The following is a 22,990-nucleotide window of genomic DNA, read 5'->3' as shown; positions in this document are numbered from 1 at the left end:
ATGCACTGCCCATGTTTAAGGACAACCATGATGATGCAGGATTTATATACCAGTAGTATAACAGAGTTAAGATGCCCTGGGAGGAGGTGGACCAGACTTGTCACCTCATTCCAAATGGCAAAGGCTACCTAATGTGATGGGTTGTATGCCCTTGGCTGTATCAAAGAGTGAGATTTCTTTCTATCTTTGCAATCCTTTTAGTGAGTTACATTGAATGCCTGTGATGTGCATCGAATTCTGGTTTAATGCTTTATTTGATAATAATGTTGTTTTCATTTTCTTCTACTTCTGTGGAGCAGTATTCTGGGGTGGGAAAGGATTTTGCAATTATATTTCCCCCGCACTGGCCGAAAACAAGCCCCAGCACACCTGGCCCAGAGTACCTCCAGGTGGTTGCAGACTCAGCCCCCTACCCCAAGGAGTGCTCTTCTCCCAGCCACACGTAAAGCCCCAGGGTACTCTGGAAAAGACCAAGGCCCTGTAGCCCAGGCCAATTATCATTGATCAAAATTTCTGGGGTAGAGCTGGGAAATCAGCATGTTTTTTAAAACTTCCCAGGAGATTCTAGCGTGCAGGCACTAGAGAGATTTGCAGCTCTGGGAGACAAAAACCCAACTCTTGCTGGAATTGGAGCCTCAAGCAGAGCTATGTAGGGGTCGAAAATGGCCAAGCTCCCCATGAGGAGACACCACATCTCTTCCTGCTCCAGGTCTCTCAGGCTTCTCGGTCTCCCTGTCCTTTCTCAGCCTGGGCCTTTAGCCTTTCCTTCAATTTTGGGAACAATAGATTGCCATTCATTTCATTTCACTTAAGTTAGCTCACAATGAAAAAACCTCATAGTTATTGGAAGGAAATGTAGGGGAAGAAGAGGGACGACCCTCTCAGGGTCCCTGGCTAGGTCTGAAAATTAAACTGATAAAGACAAATGAACAGGAGAAAAGCATACACATTTATTTAATATAAGTTTTATATGACATGGGAGCCTTCATAAGAAAATGAAGACCTAAAGAAACAGTTAAAACTGAGCGTTTTTATGCTAAGTTTGATGAAGAGTGCACTGTCATGAAGGAACAGGATAGGACAGGGTATGAAGTCAGTGTAGTAAACTGGGGGAAACAGCAAGGCTGTGTGCTCAGAATCTTCTCAGTGTCCCTCCAACCTGGAGATAAGGAGGCTCCTTTACTCTGGGTATAAGGAGGGCACCTCTTATAAGAGGATCTCATGACCTGCTTCGGGGGAAGTGGGAGGTCAGAGAACCCTTCCAAGCACCTGTCATTTCTCAAATGCCTTCAGTTTAAAATACTCAATATGCCCAGGTGCCAAGATGGTGCCAAGGGGTGCCTTCTGAACCCCATCAGAAGGAACTCTTACTTTCAACTTTATACTGAGAAATCTAACCATGAGTTAGATTTTTTTATAACCTCTCAAAACTTAGAAACTCCAATCTAAACTTCCTAAGACCACGGCCCTGTTAAAGAAAATATCATTATGACACTTGTTAAAACAGTAAAGAAGACTCTCTTCAGGACTATGGTGAAAGGTGTCAAGACTATTGCAATAGGGGCAAGAGATAGGTCCAACTCCAAATGCAGCAAAGATGGCTGGGGGTTTATAGCCAATAAGCAGAGTGAGGGGTCAGTGGATAGGAAATCACTAAGAGGCGACATCCAGGGTAGAGGATTCTTGCTAAACTAACTTAAGAGGATTCTTGCTGAAGGCAGGCTGGGGTTGTCAGATATCAAGGGTGCAGGGGTGAGGAATTTGATCAGATATCCAGGGTGAGCAGATATTGAAGGCATTCAGGACACTGTCAGGGAAGAAGAAAACTTTCTCCTACCCTTTTTAGGTTCCTCTGGTTGGTCTAAGAATTAAATAGATATGAGACATATTAACAGGAAAAAATCAAACTTAATTTTGTATGTATAGGAATCCCACATACGTGAGCAGTTCAGAGACAGAAAGTTAAAATGAGGTATATATGTCATCCTGAGCTAAGGAATGGGATAGGGGCCTGGGGCTTCCAAGAACAGGAAGGTAATTCACAGGACAGTAAGAAGAAGAGCAGGTGTTTGGTAATTAGATGTTTGACCTGCTATATATATTGGGCCACTTAGATAAAATTTATCTCTCAGTAATAAATTTTCTGGGAAAAATCCCCAATTTAAATTCTTCTAGGTACTTAAGGGAGGAGCAATAACTTCTCTTAAACCAGCGGGGTCTCAGTTGCCTTTAGCTCGAACTAATCCTCATGCACATTTTTGGGAGGCTTTTCCTGAATCCTGACAACATGCCACCCCAAAATATGCCATTTTTGTATACTGATTATTTTGAGCTGAAGGCACTTTAAAAACAGCAAATCAGGGAGAGGCTTTCTCTGAACTCCCCTCATTCACCTAAAGACAGATCCTCCAAAAGGAATTCAGTTGTCATAAATCGTATCCCCGGGAGTTTCATCCACCAGGAGAGAAGACTAGTAATTGACATTACATCCAGAATTTGTCCCAGTCTATCATACCTCCCATCTATTCCTCTAAGGGCTCCGACATCTTTCCTGAAAATCACTTACTCTCTCCTAAGGGGCCCATATTCCCTATCCCCTTCCCCTATTAAGATGATATATAAGCTCTTACTTATATATGCTTTTTTTAGGTATTCACTTTTTTTCCTGTGATGCCTTTGTGTACGTAACATTAAAAATTAATTGGGAATTCCCTGGCGGTGCAGTGGTTAGGATTCCGCACTTCCAATACTGGGACTCAGGTTCAATCCGTGGTCAGGGAACTAAGAACACGCAAGCCACACGGTGAGGCCAAAAAAAAAAATGAAACAAAAGAAAAAAATTAATACATTTGTATACATTTTCTTCTGCTAATCTGCCTGTTGTCAGGGTACTTCGTAGACCCAACCATCAAATCCAGGAGGGTAGAGGGAAAGTCTTTCCACCCCTACAATACCAGGGGATTCTCTCTAAACTGAGTTAGCAGGATTTTGGCTGTAGCTTGACTTGTCAGGCCAAGGACAGGGCTCAAGGACAAGGCATAGTCAAAAAGGAAGCTGTCTAAAGTTTGGTCTCAATCTCTCTTTCCATCACTTCTCAGCCTTTACTTCATGTTCCAGCAACAACTGCTTGTATCCACACACATGCACACACTCCACTCCTTTGACCATGCAATCTTCTATGCTTGAAATATTCATTCACCTTTTGATCTATAACCCACATTCAAGAGTTAAATAAGCTTAGATAAATTCCTTGAAAAATATAATTAGCAAATATGACATAAGAACATCTAAAGAATCCCAAATCTATAAAGAATTCATAATAAAAAAAAAAATCCTCCCTCTACAGAAAGGCCCAGACCTAGAGGTCTTTCCTGGTGAATTCTATCAAACATTTAAGATAGAAATAATACCAATACTATACAAGCTCTTTCAGAAAATGGAGGAAGAGGAAATACTTCACAACTTGTTTTGTAAGGCCTATGTGACCCTGACACTAAAACCTGATTAAGACTTTGCAAGTAAAGAAAATTACAGGCAGATGCAAATATCCTTAACAAATATTAGCAAATCTACTTTAGTAATATATCAAGAATTAAGCTTATCATGACCCACTGGGACTTATCCTAGAAATATAAGGATGGTTTAACATACAAAAATCAATTTATGTGGGCTTCCCTGGTGGCACAGTTGTTAAGAATCCGCCTGCTAATGCACGGGACACGGGTTCCAGCACTGGTCCGGGAAGATCCCACATGCCACAGAGCAATGAAGCCCGTGTGCCACAACTACTGAGCCTGCGCTCTAGAACCCGTGTGCCACAACTACTGACCTTGCGCTCTAGAGCCAGTGAGCCACAACTACTGAGCCTGCATGCCACAACTACTGAAGCCTGTGCGCCTAGAGCCTGTGCTCCACAAGAGAAGCCACTGCAATGACGAAAAGAAGCCCCCACTTGCCACAGCTAGAGGAAGCCCACGTGTAGCAACGAAGACCCAATGCAGCCAAAATTTTTTAAAAATTAAAAAACAGAAAAAAAATCAATTAATGTGATTCTCTACGTTATATTGAAAAAGATAAACTTTGAAAACATTATGCTAAGTGAAAGAAGCCAGTCACAGAAAATCACAAATGGTATAATTACAATTATATGAAACATCCAGAATAGGTAAATCCATAGAAACAGAAAGTAAATTAGTAGTTGCCTAGGGAGGAGGGAATGGAGAGTGATTGCTTAAGGATATGGGTCTTTTGGTGTTATGAACATATTTTAAACCGATTGTAGTGATGGTTATACACTTTAAATGGGTAAACTGTATGCTATGTAAATTATATCTCAATACATGCTATAAAGACCTCTTAGGATGTCCCAAAATGCCCTGTAGGACATTTGTCATGTATCATTCCATGTTCAAAAGGCCAGACCTCCTAACTTAAAAATACAGTGAGGGAATTCCCTGGTAGTCCAGTGGCTAGGACTCAGCACTTTCACTTCTGAGGCCTGGTGTCGATCCCTGGTGGGGGAACTAAGATCCTGCAAGCCACGCAGCATAGCCAAAAAAAGAGAAAAATACAATGAAATCTTTTTAGAAAGATAAATCAAGTTTATCTAAACCTAGACAAATGCTTTAAAGACAAACAGGAAGAATGCCTCTTCTACTCCACACATGCTCTCAATTTCTGGGAACTTGTACCTGGAATAATGTGGTTTCCTATCACTGAGGCTCTGATGCCTGACCCCTGTGGCCTCATGTCTCTCAAGGACTGGGCAGAAGTTCTGGCACCAAAGTATACAACTTTTGCACAGGCTTCATTCATGGAAACTGGTTTTCCTTTTTTGTTGTTGTAGTTGCATTTCATTTTTTTCAGGCATTATTCACGTCTTATTAAGCATGATATCCCTTACACCTAACAGTGCCTAAAAACTCAGTAGGCATCCAATAAATATTTGTTAACTGAATAAGGGCAGGAGGGCAGGGAGGGAAGCCTGATATCTGTAACTATAAATTGCAGACTCTTGTTATTTCTATACTTTTGACATAAACAACTACAAAAAAATGGCAGCATCTTGTAGGGATCTCCATGTCAGGGAATTTTATTGTCAAATTTCAGCGGAATTTTTTTTTTTTTTTACTTCTTTTTAAATCGTGTTAGTATTTTGCTGTTATTACATGCTGTGATGGTTTTAGAGTAGGATTTGCCAGAATCGTGTTTGCCCCATTAAAAACTCCTATTACCATTGTCATGATTGTTTCCTTCAGTTGAGCATAATCTTGTTCTCCATCTCCAGATACACTGACCATAGGTATATAAATTACACAGTATGGCTTACCAATAACATTACTAAAGTACTTAAAATGCTTTACAAGCAAACCTTTTACAGTTATCATTACAAAATCTGTGAAATAATGTTACTCACTATGACGTGGAACCTTGTGATACATTATTTAGTGTTTTATTCAACCTGGAAGCTCACTAGCTTTTAGGAGCTTTCTCTCATAGGTAAATGGACACCAACCTACTTGGTCATTGTTCACTAGTTCTATGCCTCTGACTCTCTGAATCTCTGGTGTGCAAGGTGTAAATTTATCGGAATAAAACATAATTAAACACAATGTAGATGCTCAATGAATACATAAAAATCCCACCATTATGGTGTAAAAGTGGTCTAAAGAATTTGATCGCCTAAAGTGTGGGGTCACATTTCTGAATGAGTCAAATTCTATCAGAAGTATTACTACATTTAGAAAATGAATGAATGAATCATTAAAATAGATACATAGTGACCTCCAAGTATTTATGCACTCATTTGTCTTAACATTATTTGAACTTATTAATAATATGCTTTGAAAGATGAGACCTTTGGCTACTTGCCTACATTAGAAAACACCTGCTGTTGGAATATGTCCAAATGAATCTTCTATCCTACTTTACGCCTTTGTTTGCTTGACAGCCAGGTATGAGAAACCAGGTAATTTAAATTTTTTTCTACAAAAATGAATTGTTCTTTGGTTCAGTTAAAATGCCAAATGAGTAACTTACAAATTTGTCATGTGTTTTCCTTGCCTGAGTGTGAAGCAGTTTCTCTGGCTACAGACACTGTCTGCTGTAGCTGAAATGAAAAGACCCAGCTCAGTGCTGGGTTCATTCTAGGATTAAAAAAGCTTTACAAGTAAGGATAGCTTTATATTAAAACCAAAATGAGACCAAAATAGAGGGGATCTTTTGCTAAATTGAATGAAAAGGATATGTGATCAAGGATCCCTGTGGTAATGATAATTTTGCAGCAATCGTTCTAGACCGAAGGCAAGCTAAACAATACAGCATTTTCCATGCCATGTATAGATGGGGTTCTTATTTAACTTGCATTCCACTGTTTTTAGTGTTTTATTTAAACTAGAGTGTGAATTTTATCGTTCTTGAGCTTGTTTCCCAAGGCAGCACATAACTTGTGTATGAAGAACCAGGAGAGATGGTTAAAAGGAAGAATGTGACTCAGTAGCATGTGGGTCTCCCAGGGGCTGCTGCTGGTCCATGAGCCTCACATTCATTAAACACGAAGGTCCTAGAGGACTGACCATTCAAAGATCACAAAGGGAGTGATTCTCCTTCCAGTAAGAGTGGAATAAAGGGAACAGAATTTATATCTTGCCTTACCCAACTGAAAAACAGATCAAATATAGGAAACAACTATGGATTACTGCTTGGATGGTTTGCTGGCCACGGAGCATCATAAAGGGTGCCCAGATGTAGCCCAGCAGTGGCAGGATCCCTGGGTTAAGGAGACACAGCTCAGAGATGAGGGTGGCCACGGCAGCTATGCTTCACAGGAGAGAGTGCCCCAGAGGAGAGAGCTCCACAGAGAACTCCAGAAATCTGTCTGCAGATATGTGAATGAGTTCTGAAAAGTGTGAGTACCTGAGGAGACAGGCCAGAGAAAGATCACCAGAAAGGATCAGGGGAGCAATCCCCAGGTTCACACAGTCCAGGAATAATTCATGTTCCACTAGCCAGACTGGAAAGACTCCTAAGAAACAGGGTGTTGAGAAAAGTAGTCAATAGTGTATTGTCTTAGGAGTAGGGACAAATTAGCCCTAGAGTAAAAATCAAGTCTTGGAAGGATCAAACTATTTACAAGTACCTTCAGTATGTACCAGGATAAAGGCTAGTAACATTTAAAGGAATACTAAAAAAAATTCCTACACCCAAGAATATATTTACCATATCTATCATGCAATAAAAGAAAATTACCAAATATGCAAAGATCTAGGAAACTATAACTCATGATTAGTAGAAAAATCGATCAGTAGAGACAGATCCAGAAATGATACAAATGATAGAATTAGTAGACAAGCATGTTAAAATAGCTACTATGGATGTTTTCCAAATGTTCAAGAAGGTAGAGGAACACATATGTATAAAAGAGTTATTGGAACATATGAAAAAAAAAAATAGACAGGACCTCAAGAAATAAAAAATATAATGTCTGAGATGAAAAATACACTGGATGGAATTAACAGCATTTTAGACAATGCACAAGAAAAGATTAATGAACTTGAAGACCTAGTAATAGAAATCATCCAAAATGAAACAGAGTATCAGTGAACTGTGAGACAACATAAGTGGCCTAATATTTTTGTAACTTGAGTCCTAGAAGTATAGAGGGAGGTGATTTGATGAAAACTATAAACCCACAGCTCAAACAAACAAGAACAAAAACCAAAACTCAACAACCCCAAGCAGAAGGATCATGAAGAAAATTACTCCAAAGCATATCATAATAAAATTGTTTAAAGTGAATGACAAAGGAAGGGCACATTCAGAACGCAGAGATGAGGATGGCAGGGGAGGAGTGGCCAGTGGGGCTAGGACCCTCTGCTTGAATGCTTGTATGTCCCTCATTTGTCCTCCTGGGCCCAGCTCACAGGCCAGCTCCTGTGAGGGACAGGAGGGGACACTGCTTACTCTTGATTGGCAAGATCTGTTTTACTGATGTAGCAGGTGAGGGAGGATATCACCCTCTCCCCTCACTCTGTGTACCTGTCTCTCCAGACTATCTTTGAAGAGGTTTGTGTTTGGAAAGGGTAGAGGAGGAAAGACTTGCCCTGGCTGGGTCTATGAAACACACTGACAACAGGCACAGTAAACAGAACAAAAGTTATGTAAATTTATTTTGAACATCACATGAATGGGGGTGTCTCAGGGAAAAAAAGTGAATACCCAAAATGGTGATGAGATTTGAGAGCTTATATACTGTCTTAATAGGGGAAGGGGAGAAGGGATGTGAGCATTTTAGGGGAGAGTAAATGATTTACAAAAAAAACAACAACAAAAAACCAGATGGAAGGTGTGGTAGTTTGGGACAAAATTTGAGAGTGGTGGTGACTTCCTGTCTCTTCTCCTGTGATAAGAGTCAATCTTCCCTGGTGACTGAAAAACGCCTGGGAGGGAATTGATGACAATTGAGTTCTTTTTTTTTTTTTCTTTAATTTTTAAAAAATATTTATTTATTTATATTTAGGCTGCCCCCTGGTCTTAGTTGTGACATGTGGGAACTTTTTAGTTGCAGAATGCGGACTTGTTGCGGCATGCACGTGGGATCTAATTCCCCAGCCAGGGACTGAACCTGGGCCCCGTGCATTGGGGCCACAGAGTCTTACCCACTGGACCACCAGGGAAGTCCCTGGTTCTTTTTGGAGGATTTGTCTTTAGGCAGATAAGCATTTGCTTTTTTTGAGTGCCTTCAGATCGAAACAATCAATATACCAAAGAGGCATAGTTTGGGGTGGTGTTCCTGAATTCCTTCAAAGGAGCTTAGAATTTGTTGGTGCAGAGTTAGAGCCTTGGGAAATACAGAATCCAATATAGACCTTAGAATTTGTGGGTGCAAAGTTAGACAGAACCTTGGGAGATAATGTCACTTAAATATCTTAAGAGCCACAAAAAGACAAAAATCCCAAATGCAAGGAGGTTAGGTACCATCTTAAGGGGGAGGCTGATGATCTTCGGATAGGAGAATTAGATAATGTACAACTTGAGTGATTGAAACATGGGCTGAGACTCCCTTTGGTACAGAAAAGTGTCCCTCATTTTGAGAAGGATCACCTGGATTTTCTGGAGCTGAGAGAATAACCTTGCTTGGGATGGTTACTTCACTCCACTCAGGTGGCACCACATGCTTGTGTCTTCATTGTGTCAATGTATCTAAAGTATGTGTAGACCTAATTCATAAATCAAACATATAGAGTTAATATTTTTGTGCATACTTAGCATTTTAAGTATTTTTAAAGTTTCAGAGATTTGGGGCCCAACAATCTTGTAATTTCAGCTTAAAATATGTAATTAAATAACTGACCAGAATTTTTTAATTTTAAAAGAAAATCTTATTCTTTGTAAACATTATTACCATTTAAAATAACTTACAATTCATGAATTTATGAAGATTGGTGATTACTGGGAAAATTTTGTTCACTAATCAAACAACCAAAGTACTTACAAAGGAAATCATATATATACACACACACACACACACACGTATATATATACACACACACATATATATACACACGTATATACGTATTTTGCTATTTTTTTATTTAAGTATAGTTGATGGAAATCAAATATATTGTTAAATGTTTAAGGAGACTTAAGTTGTATAAAAGCCTTAAAATTTATTTAAAGATTTGTTAGATATATAAATAGAATAATATGAATTATAGGTTTACTTAAAGAAGAACTAGGTTTTTACAATTTTAGAATTCACTAATTTTAAATTTGTAACTTTGATATAGCAAATACTGATTTAAAAAACAAAGTTTGCCCCACAAAGTAGTTGAAATGTGTACAAAGAGCTACTCTCAAGGATATCCAAAATGTGCTTTGAAAAGAAGGAACTTTTCCAATAAGAGAAGGACTCTAGGTCAACAGGAGCCTTCCCTGAGCAATGAAGGTGCAGGTGGAGCTCATTTTATACATTTCTGTCATTCTTTGTATCTTTTACAGCAAGTATGCATCAGTTTTCTAGTAAGAAAGTGTTTTAACAAGAAAAAAAATCCTTCATCTTCCTTTTCTTCCCAAGGGTGATCGATAACTCATGTTGACTTAAAAAACACACACACACTGTAAGAGCTGTGAGTTGAGTATATTCAGCATCTTGCTGAGGACTGTAGACCAGGAGACAGCCTCTCAGCCCTGAGAAACTGTTCCGAAGCAGTAAGGGAGAAGCCAGGATATATATGAGATTTTTGCTGGAAAAAACAAAAAAGACAAACAAAAAAACCATGTAGTTGAACGTCAGATTACTGCTAATCACAAAAAACAGACATATAAAGTTAATGATTTTAGTGCTTTTCTGTATATGGAAAGATGCAAAAATCTGGGGTCATTGAAACTTTTCCTTAGATATGCATCTTAACTACCTTAGGGGCTGGTATCCAAAGCCCAGAATGCTTCCTGTTTTTCTCCATCCTGAATTCCCCTCAGGTGCACAGGCAACTGCAGTGGCTAATGGCTTGATGGTTGTAGAACTGGAATAGCAGGCAACATTTTTTTTCCTTTACCCTCAGAAGTCTAGCTCTTCATCTGCGATAATGGAGGAGGGGTACGGAACCCACTGAGGAGCCTGGAACATAAGGGGTGAACAAGGGTAATTAAGGAATGATTTGCCAGATACTACTCCAAGAAGAGCTTCGAAGGGCCAGTTGACATTTGTCCTTGAGAACCAAAAACCATCTCTCCTGGAATTAAAAATTCTTCCCCTTAGCCTCTACCACCTACCAGCACAACATTATCATTAGCAGAAAGTCACTGCAAGCACTCTAGCCGGGCGAACTTATATTGAATTTAATTGACATCCAAGGCAGAGAGTAAAAGCTATGCTTTGCCAATTTTTAATGTATAGATTAGCAGTAGTATATACGGACACACATTAGAAGCACACTCACACATGGGGGTGCTTGCTCAAAAGGTTTTCAACTTCGAGATCGAACATGTTTGGAACTCATCTATTTAGAACATTCCAAATATTCTGCCTCACAGGAGAGGTGATCAGAAAAAGACTGAAGATAACAAAATTCTTAGCTTTTGATTTACAAAGTAGGTTTCTGAAGTCTCAAGGCAGAGATTTTAGTTTGAGAAAAAAAACTTGAGAAGTATGCAAAGTGGGTTTGAGACTCAAATGCCAAATTGCTAAGGACTCACAGATTTGGGGGATATCGAAAGAATAGATGAAACTGGCCTCTCCCGCCCTCCTGAAATGAAGACTCCCTCCTCCTCCCAGGAAGCTGGCATTGCTATGAAAAGTAGAAGGCCTTGGGATCAGGGCTTGGGACAGATCATACCTGGTGGGAGCCTCTCTGTCCCTAGGCTGCTGATGCCCGGGCGCTAGCATCTTAGCTACGTTCTCCATAGGTTTTGGCTTTGTCCTGGCCACAGGTTGCACCTCTGTGGGTTATCCTGGATGTATGTTACCTGCTAGAATGCCAGTGCTCACTGTATGTGCCTCAGGCTTTGCTCAGCCCTCTGAATCATCCTCATACCCAGAGGAGGTGCGGTGAGGCCCAGACTGAAGTTGGTAGATGACCCAGTCTTGAAGGCAAATTGTGAAAATAATCACCACCCAGGGTCCTTGTTTGCAAGCATTGTGGCTTCACAGATTTAATAGCTCTGATAGCTCTGAGGGACTGCTCCAAAGAGGCAAGGGAGGATCCAGGATATACAGGAGTTTTTGCAACAAAAACCAGGGACTCAAAACATCAAAATTTACTGCTAATTAAAGAAAACCAGACATCTCAAGTTAGCACTTTTCTATCTATGGGAAGATGCAAGAGTCTGGGCTCATCGAAATTATTCCTTTGATATGCACCTTAACTATCTAGGACTGGTATCCTGCTTTTCTCCATCCTGAATCTCTTCATGGTGCACAGTCTGGGGCATCTGCAGTGGCCAATGGCTTGATGGCCCCAACATCCTTTATTTACCGATAAGCCTGGTGACATTCTTCATTCTCTTAATGAAGGGAAACCTCACTAAAATAGAGTTGGGAGGGCAGAAGGGGGAGCTCTCACACAGGTACCATTTGAAGTCTATAAGATCCCAACAGGAAGAGAAGTACCTTCCATCTCCTACAGAAATGACACTACTTTATTACCACCAGCAGGAGGAAGAGAGATTTTCTTCTTGCTTGGCATGGCTCAGACAATGAGAGACTGTCACAACTTAACCAATGAAAAGCCACTATACTTTGAACTCCCAGTTTCCTCTAGTGCAGCAGTCCCCAACCTTTCTGGCACCAGGGACCGGTTTCGTGGAAGACAATTTTTCCATGGACCGGGTGTGGGGCGGATGGTTTTGGGATGATTCAAGCACATTACATCTATTGTGCACTTTATTTCTATTATTATTACATTGTAATATATAATGAAGTAATTATAAGTAATTATATGGTGAGTAAACTCACCATAATGCAGAATCAGTTGGAGCCCTGAGCTTGTTTTCCTGCGACTGTATGTTCCCATTTGGGGGTGATGGGAGACAGGGACACCCGAAGTGTGTTGTTTATGTCCAGTCTACTCCGTAATCTCATTTTGGTTGCTGTCACTGCAGGAAACCCTGCTTCACAAAGATAGGATGTTGGAAATGGAGGCAAGCTTTTCAGTGCTTTTGTGGCAATCTCGGGATATTCCGCTGTGACTTTAATCCAGAATGTATGGAGTATGGAGATATGAAGTTGTCTCAAAAATACTTTTAAGGCCACCGTCATTTGCAATCTCAAGCAGTTGATCCTCTTCTAGCACGCACAAAGTCAATTCACTTGGCTTATTCACAAATGGGTTGCAGATCCATTCCTTGCCAGTTTGGGGGTCTTTTGTGGTTGGGAAGTAATGCTCAAACTCTTGTGAAAGCTGAGATAGATGAGCAGTTTTGAAGGTTTCATGGTTTCGTTGGATAGCTGGTCGCCACATATTATACAAAGTGGGCTTGGAGAATGTGAATCACCTGCTGCAATTTAAGTAGGACTCTTGGTATTTTCTTTTAAATGCAGCTTTCCTTTTGTTGGCAGCCTGAGAGTCTTCTGCTGTCTCATCATTGGGTCTTTCCTCCTTTTCAAAGAAGCTCTCCAGCGACATTTGTTTTTTACTCATTTTGGCTAGGGTGAGCTTGTGGGCTTACCAAAACTGTGACTGAGACAAGTGCACGGTGCGGGAAAGAGGCGTGGATGGAAGTGGTAAATAAAATAATGGGCGGGCCACGTGCAGACTAAAATAAGTGTCAAATTCTGACTTAAAGCCTGCGACCAGATGCAGCTTAATTGTCACTTGCCACTCACTGATAGGGTTTTGATATGAGTCTGCAAGTAATTGATTTAGTATGGTCTCTGTGCAGTCAAACCTCTCTGCTAATGATAATCTGTATTTGTAGCCGCTCCCCAGTACTAACATCACCACCTCAGCTCCACCTCAGATCATCAGGCATTAGATTCTCATAAGATCTTTCGCATGCGCAGATCACAGTAGGGTTCACGCTCCTATGAGAATCTAATGCCAAGGCTGATCCGACAGGAGGCAGAGCTCAGGTGGTAATGTGAGTGATGGGGAGTGGCTGTAAATACAGATGAATGGCTCACTCACCCGCTGCTCACCTCTTGCTGTGAGGCCTTGTTCCTAACAGGACACGGACCGGTACCAGTCTGTGGTCTGGGGGTTGGGGACCCCTGCTCTAGTGAACTTTTTGTTTATAACAGCCCCTCCCAACTTTCCCTTCTCCTCAACAAAAAGTTTCCTCTCCTTACTTTGCTGCACTTCTTTGCTGGATTTTGATGTCAAAACTCCACAGGCAACTTCCTCACTTTGACCCAAGCTCTTGACAAATATTCAGCCGATGGAATGTGCTTGGCTCTAGCTGATGCTGGTGACACTGTTGAAGATGCTAACTTTATGGAAACCATGGCAGACGCAGGTATTCTCCGTCTGTACACCTGGGTGGAACGGGTGAAAGAAATGGTTGCCAACTGGGATAGCCTAAGAAGTGGTCCTGCCAACAGCTTCAATGATAGAGTTTTTGCCAGTGAAATGAATGCAGGCATTATAAAAACAGATCAAAACTATGGAAAGATGATGTTTAAAGAAGCTTTGAAAACAGGGTTTTTGAGTTTCAGGCTGCGAAAGATAAGTACCGTGAATTGGCCATAGAAGGGATGCACCAAGACCTTGTGTTCTGGTTTATTGAAGTTCAGACACTTCTCTTGGCTCCATTCTGTCCTCATTTGTGTGAGCACATCTGGACACTCCTGGGAAAGCCCAACTCAGTTATGAATGCTTCATGGCCTCTGGCAGGTCCTGTGGATGAAAGCTTGATATGCTCCTCACAGTATCTCATGGAAGTAGCACATGACCTTAGACTGCGACTCAAGAACTATATGATACCAGCTAAAGGGAAGAAGACTGACAAGCAGCCCCCTCAGAAGCCTTCACATTGCACCATCTATGTGGCGAAGAACTATCCATCTTGGCAACATATCACCCTGTCAGTTCTACGTAATCACTTTGAGACCAACAGTGGAAAATTGCCTGATAACAAAGTCATGCTAATGAACTAGGCAATTTGCCAGAATTGAAGAAATACATGAAGAAAGTGATGCCATTTGTCACCATGATTAAGGAAAATCTGGAGAAGATGGGACCTCGTGTTCTGGATTTGCAATTAGAATTTGAAGAACAGGCAGTGCTCATGGAGAATATAGTCTATCTGACCAATTCCCTTGAGCTAGAACACACAGAAGTCAAGTGTGCCTCTGAAGCAGATAAAGTCAGGGAAGACTGCTGTTCTGGGAAACCACTTAATGTTTTTAGAACAGAACCTGGTGTATCAGTTTCCCTAGTGAATTCTCAGCCATTCAATGGCCACTTCTCAACCAAAATTGAAATCAGGCAAGGAGATAACCGTGATTCTATAATCCGGCGATTAATGAAAGTGGACCGAGGAATCAAAGACCTTTCCAAAGTGAAACTGATGAGATTTGACGATCCACTGTTGGGGCCTTGGCAAGTTCCTGTCCTGGGAAAAGAGCATGCTGAGGAGACCCCCATTTCTGAGCATGCTGTTTTCCACGTGGACCCCACGAGCAAGAAAATTCATCTTACTGAAAATGGGCTATGGGCAGATATTGGTGATACAATGATCAATATGGTTCATTAAATTCAGGCACGTTGGAGATTTATCCTGGTTTCTGGGGATATTACTACTATGATTGTGCCTACAGATTGGCTATGAGAACCTTAGGCTTCACCTAAATGTGGTTTGCTATAGTTGCGTGTCTCGAATTGCAGTTGTTTTCTGCTCCCAGATAAACTTGCTTTGCTGGTATAATAACTGGCTGTTTTATTGTCTGGGGTTAACAAAACCTTTGCAGGAAAAAAATAACCACAAACAAAAGAAAAAACCAAATAAAAAATTGGGTAAATATTTTGCTACACATATGACAGAAGATTAGTATTCTTCAAGGTGCAAAGAGTTCCTACAAATTAAGGAGAAAAATAAAACAAAAATGCAAATAGAAGAATTGACCATGGACATAGACAATTCACAAGAAATAAATATCAAATGACTGTTTTCTGTTTCATTTTTGAACAGCTTTTTTTGAGATTTAATTCATTTATGGGTAATTCACCCCTTTAAAGTGTAAAATTCAATGGTGTTTAGTTCATTCCCATAGTTATGGATCCATCATCATAATCAATTTTAGAACATTTTCATTACCCCCAGAAGAAACTTTGCACACCTTAGTCATTACCCTTCAGTCTTCCTATGCCCTCATCCCAGGCAACAACTAATCTAATTTCTGTCTCTACAGATTTGCCTACTTAGGACATTTCATATATATGGAACCATACAATATGCGGTCCTTCATTGGTTGATGATATTGAACACTTTTCCTGTGCTTATTGGCCATTTGCTTATCTTGTTGGGAGAACTATTCAGATCCTTGGTCCATTTTTAATTGGGCTGTTTGTCGTTTTATTATTGTGCTGCTAAGTTCTTTGTATGTTTTTATACAAGTGCCTTTTCAGATATGTGATTTGCAGATATTTTCTCCCATTCTGTGGGTTGTCTTTTCACTTTCTTGATGGTGTTCTTTGAAGCTCAAAAGTTTTAATTTTGGGGATCACTAGTTCACCTATTTTGTTGTTGTTGTTGCTTGTGCTTTTGGTGTTAGAATTAGAAACCATTGTCTAATTTAAGGTCACAAAGACTTATACCTATGTTTTCTTCTAAGCATTTTATACATTTTACATTTAGGTCTTTGATACTTCTGAGTTAATATTTACATGTAGTGTGAGATGGAAGTCCAACTTCTTTTTTTAAAATGTGGATATACATTTGTCTGAGCACCACTTGTTGAAAACACTGGCACCCTTTTGAATTGTCTTGGTACCCTGTTGAAAATCAATTGATTTTAAATGTCAGGGCTTATTTCTGGACTCTAAATTCTATTCCATCTATCTATATATCTATTCTTTTTTTTTTTTTTTTTTTTTTTTTTTTACCACACAGTGGCCTGTGGGATCTTAGTTCCCCAACCAGGGATCGAACCCAGGCCCTTGGCAGTGAAAGCTCAGATTCCCAACCACTCAACCACCACGGAATTCCCTATATATCTATGCTTATGTAAATACCACAAAGGAATTCCCTATATATCTATGCTTATGTAAATACCATATTGTCTTAATTACTGTAGCTTTGTAGTAAGTTTTAAAATTGAGAAGTGTGATTCCTCAAACTTTATTCTTCTTTTTCAATATTGTTTTGGCTATTCTGGATTCCTTAAATTTGTACACAAATTTTAGGATCATCTTATCAAATTCTGCAAAAATGTCATCGAGATTTTGATAAGGATTGTATTGAATCTGTAGATCAACTTGGAGAGTATTACCATCTATAAATATTGTCTTCCAGTTTGTGAACATGAGATACTTTCAAACTTATCTAGTTCTTTAATTTCTTTCAACACTGGTAACTTACAGAGTATAATTTTTGCATTTCTTTTGTTAAAGTTATTCCTATTTTATTCTTTTGAAATGTATTATAAAAGGAATTGTTTTCTTAATTTCACTTTTGGTTTACCCATTGCTACTGTATAGGAAAAAATTGATTTTTGTATATTGATTTTATATCCTATAACCTTGCTGAACTCGTTTATTACTTCTAATAGTTTTTAGTGGATTTCTGAGGCTCAAATGACTTTTAAATATATGAAAAGAGACCAACCTCTCATAAAATGAGATAAATGTAAATAAAAACTATCATGGGATATGGTTTTGTTCACCTACTGAACTTGCAAAGATCTAAAATTTTCATATCATTGTATGGGTGTGGTATGTATTAATATTTCTATTAATATTCATACTCTTTATTCAGCAATCAGACTTCTAGGAATATATCCAAGAGCAGCTATCTGCCAGTTCATGTACAGTATCCCTAGGGATGCATCAACAGTATTGAAGTGTTACGTTGTATGTAGGCATGTCACTGTTTGATTCCATTTACATAACCAGGCAAAACTACTCTGTTGAGAGAACTCAGCATAATTGTATCATCATATCATTTAATCAAAAATTTTCAGGGGACTTCCCAGGTGGTCCAGTGGCTAAGACTCAGTGGTCCTACTGCAGGAGGCCTGGGTTCAATCCCTAGTCAGGGAACTAGATCCCACATGTCATAACTAAAAGTTCACATGCCACAGCTAAAGATCCTGCATGCCACAACTAAGACCTACAGCCAAATAAATAAATAAATACTTAAAAATATTTTTTTTGCAGGATGTTTCTTTAAATCATGAGGACTTCCTCCATCTCAACCTAACCATAATGCCACCATCCTCCTCCTCCTCAATAAAATAATAACTCTCCTCTATCATCGAGTATTTTGCTTGCTATTTATTTTATTTTTTAAATTTTTTTTTTAAATTCGGGTAGAGTTGCTTTACAATGTTGTGCTAGCTCCTGCTGCACAGCGAAGTGAACCAGCCATATGTATTGCTTGCTGTTTAAAAGTTATTGTTATAGTACCCTTTCCATAAGCATTGCATCCAGTTCAAATCCTGCTCCCCAAAGTTATTTCAGTAGCCTTCTACATGGTCACCTATATTTCATAATTCCCACTCTAAATTTTCTTCTAGATAGCAACAGATTGATTTTAAAAAGTCACCCCACAAACCTGACTGAACATCTTCAATTGTCTCCCACTGGATGGTGAAACTCCCTTACATGTGCATAGAATTTAAATTCCCCAATATCCCGGCACTTGAGGCTCTTCACAAACCCTATGTTCTAACAAATGCGCATGATACAGTATTCAGACAAGTCATGTATTCATTTATAATAAATAGGTGCTGAACCCTTACTGTCCTCTAGGAGGTATATTGATAAGGAAAACAGATCTTGCCTCTGGCCTCTGGACTTTATAATGGGGTGGGTGGTGACTAAACAAGTCAGTGCTGTATGTAATTACAAAAGAGAATCAGTACTACAAAGAAAAATAAACAAGGATGTCAGTAAAAGAGAATAGAGGGCAATCTACTTGTGCAGGTGGTCAGAAAAGGCTTCTCTGAGGAGGTGACATTTAAAAGCATATATTTGCCTGCTGGGTAGAGAATGACCTGGAGAAAGGTGGGAGTGAGCCAGGGGAGTAAGCTGCTTAGTTGACCAGATGGCTGAACTCTGCTCCTGCTGTTTCTTTCTTGGAGTCATTCATTCAGTAAATATTTCCTTAGCACCATGTGATGTCCCCTTCATGAAGTGTAAACATTCTTGTGTATGTAGACATAGGGTCTCCTCCGGAGGCTAATGCAGTACCTTGTGCTCGGTAGGGTCCATTTGATATCTGTTGAGCCAGGGAGTGGAAAGGCTCTTCTGGCTCTCTTTTTCATTCAGCAGTGCTGTGACAATGATAGTTTCAATTATTTGAGAGAAGACTGGAAGGGGAATGGCGCTCTAATTTATGATTTTCCTGAGGTTCCAAGGTAAGCCAAAAGCGAGTGTGGAGAAAGAGTACTTTCTGAGAGAATTCCTGAGAAGTGGTCCTCTTTGGTTCTTCTGGTCCCACTGCTGCCAGACTTCCAAGGAAAGAGGCTTGCAAAATCCGGCTCCTTCCCCCTCTAATAGGAAGCTGCTGGGGTCTACCTGGTCTGAGGCTTCCTGGGAAGCAAGGTGGCCAGACCTTTCCATTCAGAATGGGAAAGGAAGGGACTCATACCCTCCTGGTTGAGGTTGTTGGAGCCAGGGCAGACTGCCTCCAAATATGCCACAATGGCACGTTGATTATTTTGAATTAAAGTTACTTAAGAAATGGCCAACGCAAGAGGGACACTCTGACCTTCCCCTCTGTCTCCCTGAAAACAGGAAATAAATCTCCCATGTGAAAGGTACCTTTTTGTACCAGGAGGCAAAGAGAGATCCTTATCACCAGAAACAAGGAAATCAGGCTGAGAAGCCTGTATAAACAAACGCTGTTACTTTTTAAATTTACTACCCCAAGCCCAAATTCTGTTTAGATTTTTCACTAATTGAGCACCCAAAACCTAAGTTTGTATTGTCAATTCCTCACAAATTTATTTTTTCTTTGTCTAAAAAGTATAAAATCTGCCTGCTTTGGTCACCTCGTAGATCCCATTTCTATGAGGCCTACATGTGCATGAATTAAAATTTGTTTCTTTTCCTCCTGTTCATCTGTCTTGTGTTAATTTTGTTATTAGTCCACCCACAAGAACTCAAGAGGAGTAGAGGGGGAAATTTTCCCCTCTCCAACAAGGTGAGGACACTAGAGAGGGCATGGGGGGGGGGGTGGGGAGGGTGGGGAGGTGGAGGGGGAGGGGGAAGGGGTCAGAAGCCAGGGTGTTGGGTCTAGGTCTGTGTGTGGCTCCTGCAGAGCCTGCAGTAGCACCTCTGGCAAACCTGGGTTTTTTCCCTAACTAGTTACTTCCCCTCGAAGAAAAACTTCTGCATTGAGGCTGTGAAGCAAACTTGGGGAAGCTGGCTACAAACCACAACTGGTCTTCTGTAGAGTCTTTAACGAACCACATCTCTCACCAGGCTCTAGTCCAGGCAGTAGAGATACAGCAGAAAATAGAAACAAAGGTGTGCCCTCCGGAAGTTCAGAAGAAGACACGATGTGACAGAGGGTGATAAGAGGCTTGGAGAATCCATCCTCACTCATTCCAGCCTCCTGTAGCCCAGAGTGGGGTAAATACCTGGAGAGGTGCCAGGCAGAGCTGACCCTGCCTTTTCCTGAGCATTCCTTACCTCTTCTTCTTTTTTGGCCCCACTGCTGGCCATCCAGGTAGGTTCTGGTCACCTCTGCCCTGAATGACAGTCCTACACCTCTTGCTTCTCCCTGTAGAATATGTGCATCAATGTGGCTCTAGTCAGAGATCTGGCCCCAGAGCCAGCGGAGAAGAGTGGCTTCTGTCCTAGTGAGGCCACCATCTTCTCAGGATTCACATATTAGGGCTGCCTAACCAGCATAGCCATAACCTATAGCCACAAGTGGGAGTAGGAGAACCAGCATAAGCCACAGTCATAATGAGGGCCATCATGTTAGACTTGTAAGCCCTGAGTGCTCCCAGTTCAATGACCTTTGTCTCCACTGCCCGGGGATAGCAGGCTATAGCACCCAATTGGGAGTTGACCCAGGCAAACACTGGGGAGAGAGCATCCTTACTTACAAGGTGACTGGTGGCCTATAAGGCTCACTCACCTAGAGGTTAAGTTAATACAGAATCATCCCTATTGCGTGGGGTACATACTGAATACTTTTTGCTGTGTTGAATAACTGAATAATCCTGTAATAAATATAACTAATTTAAAAAGGCTCCTGAGGATCAGTTTTCTATGATCCATCAGTGTCAGTGGGGTGAATATACCAAGTCACTGTGGGTTCATCTCTGGGGCAGAAATTCCCTTCTCCCCAAGTAGGATCCTTGGGACCCAGCAGTAAAAGAGACATAGGCCTTGTATAAGTTGAAACTTTTAACACGCTTGTTTATATTTGTTTATATTTGCCAGCAATATAGCTCCTGCAGGATGAAAAATACATGCAGGCCCTTCTGACCTAATCCCCAGAAGTCCAGTGTGGTTGAAAAACTGTAAAGAAATTAAGTTTCTGGAAATGCTTAGTTAGCAAGTTGGAAGAGAACAGAGGCTGCCTGGGAAGTTGAAGCAATTTGGCTTATTTAGCATTCCAGAAATTCACAAAATACTTCGTATTCCACTTTTCTAACTTGTTATTTTGAAAAATTTCAGTTTTCCAGAAAAGTTGAAAAAATTGCAGAATTAAAACATATATACCCATCACTTAGATTTACCAATTGTTAACCTTCTGCTACGTTTGCTTTATCTGTATATAAAATACATGTGTTTCTGAGCTATTTGAAAGAACATTGTAGCCACCACAACTCTTAAAATAATTCATCACACAACTCCTAAGAACAAGGACGTTCTCAAACATAGCCATGATCACAATGAAACATTTAACAGACTAAATAATACTCTCTTTAATATATTTTCCATCAAGTTCTCCAATTATTTTCCAAATCTCTTTCATAGCTTCTTTCCTTCAACTTGGTGTAGGATCGATGGTCATGCAATGGATTTGGTTGTGGTCTCTTATGTTTGAACTTATTCCTAGCTTTTCTGTGTTTTTCTCGATGTTGATTTTTTGAGGTCTGGTGGAGCTGTTTTGCAAAATGTCTCTCACTCTGGATTTGTCTGATTTCTTCCCCTGTGACTAGCTTCATTTTAAACCTTTTTGGCAGATATACATGGGTGACGTAAAACCTCATTTTTGCAATTCAGCATGCTAGCAAGCAAGGCTTCTGAGGGCCGTTGAGATATTTTTAGCAGAAAGACTAGTAGTTGCCTTCTCTGGAGTGTGGCCCTTTCTGACATAGGGCTGGCTGACCTCCCTGGCCTGTGCATTCTTTTTTTTTTTTAGAAAATATCTTTTTTTTAATTAAAAAAAATTTTTTTTTAAATTTTTGGCTGCATCAGGTCTTCATTGCTGCGCGGCTTTCTCTAGTTGCAGTGAGCAGGATCTGCTCTTCGTTGTGGTGCATGGGCTTCCCATTACGGTGGCTTCTCTTGTTGCGGAGCACCGGCTCTAGGCGTGTGGGCTTCAGTAGTTGTGGCTCGCGGGCTCTAGAGCGCAGGCTCATTCGTTGCGGCGCACGGGCTTTGTTGTTCCGCGGCATGTGGGATCTTCCCAGATCAGGGCTTGAACCCATGTCCTCTGCATTGGCAGGCGGATTCTTAACCACTGCGCCACCAGGGAAGCCCTGGCCTGTGCATTCTTGATAGCTCCCAGTGATCATCACTAGAGGCCAACTTTAAAACAGGGCTTCTCCGGTGTTGGAGGGGGTAGGACAACATATTTGGCTTTGTCTGGAGACATTTTTGGTTTTCATGTTGGAGGAGGGAGTGTGCTGCACCTAGAGGGTAGAGGCCAGGGATGCTGCCAAACATCTCCCTTAAAAAAGAGTTACCTGACCCCAAATGTCAACAGTAGCGAGGTGGAGAAATCCAGGGGATGCCACTGAAATGTTCCAACTAGCTGACTCCTTGGCACCTGCCTCCTTCCATTTCTCCTTGTTTCTGAAATGCTCCACTACTGTCTGCATCATAAACATTAAACACAAAGGAAAGTAACAATTCCTCAACACTTCCTAACTGGTAAGTACGGCGACACACTTTTGTACATCTGTAACTAAATTGGCCCTCTACTTGGCCTGTGAACTTGTAGCTCTTGCCAAGTGTGTCATCTGAGATGAGCACTTTAATTGTTCCAACAGGCACGTATCAATCTTACTTGGAAGAAAAAGGTGCCAGTAAAATCCCAAAGAGCATTGCTAACTGACAATTGTCCTGCAGGTTAGAGTATACACAGTGTTTTCCAATAATACGTCTGTCATTTGACCTGACAACATTCGGGGAGGCGGTTTATT

General features: G+C 40.6%; 1 protein-coding gene across 1 annotated transcript; it reads left to right on the top strand.

Annotated features, from left to right (window-relative positions):
• The first annotated feature begins 13,829 nt into the window (after positions 1 to 13,829).
• LOC137770251 (leucine--tRNA ligase, cytoplasmic-like) lies at positions 13,830 to 15,192 on the top strand. Its single transcript, XM_068552821.1, is given in 3 exon segments — positions 13,830 to 14,136; positions 14,139 to 14,576; positions 14,579 to 15,192. Coding segments are annotated over 3 exon segments (1,308 nt in total). The 5' UTR covers positions 13,830 to 13,880.
• The last annotated feature ends 7,798 nt before the right edge of the window (positions 15,193 to 22,990 follow it).

The sequence above is a fragment of the Eschrichtius robustus genome, chromosome 10 (genome assembly GCF_028021215.1).
Source record: "Eschrichtius robustus isolate mEscRob2 chromosome 10, mEscRob2.pri, whole genome shotgun sequence".
NCBI lineage: Eukaryota > Metazoa > Chordata > Mammalia > Artiodactyla > Eschrichtiidae > Eschrichtius > Eschrichtius robustus.
The sequence above is the reverse complement of the archived record's forward strand: the minus strand, read 5'-3'. Positions and strand labels throughout refer to the sequence as shown.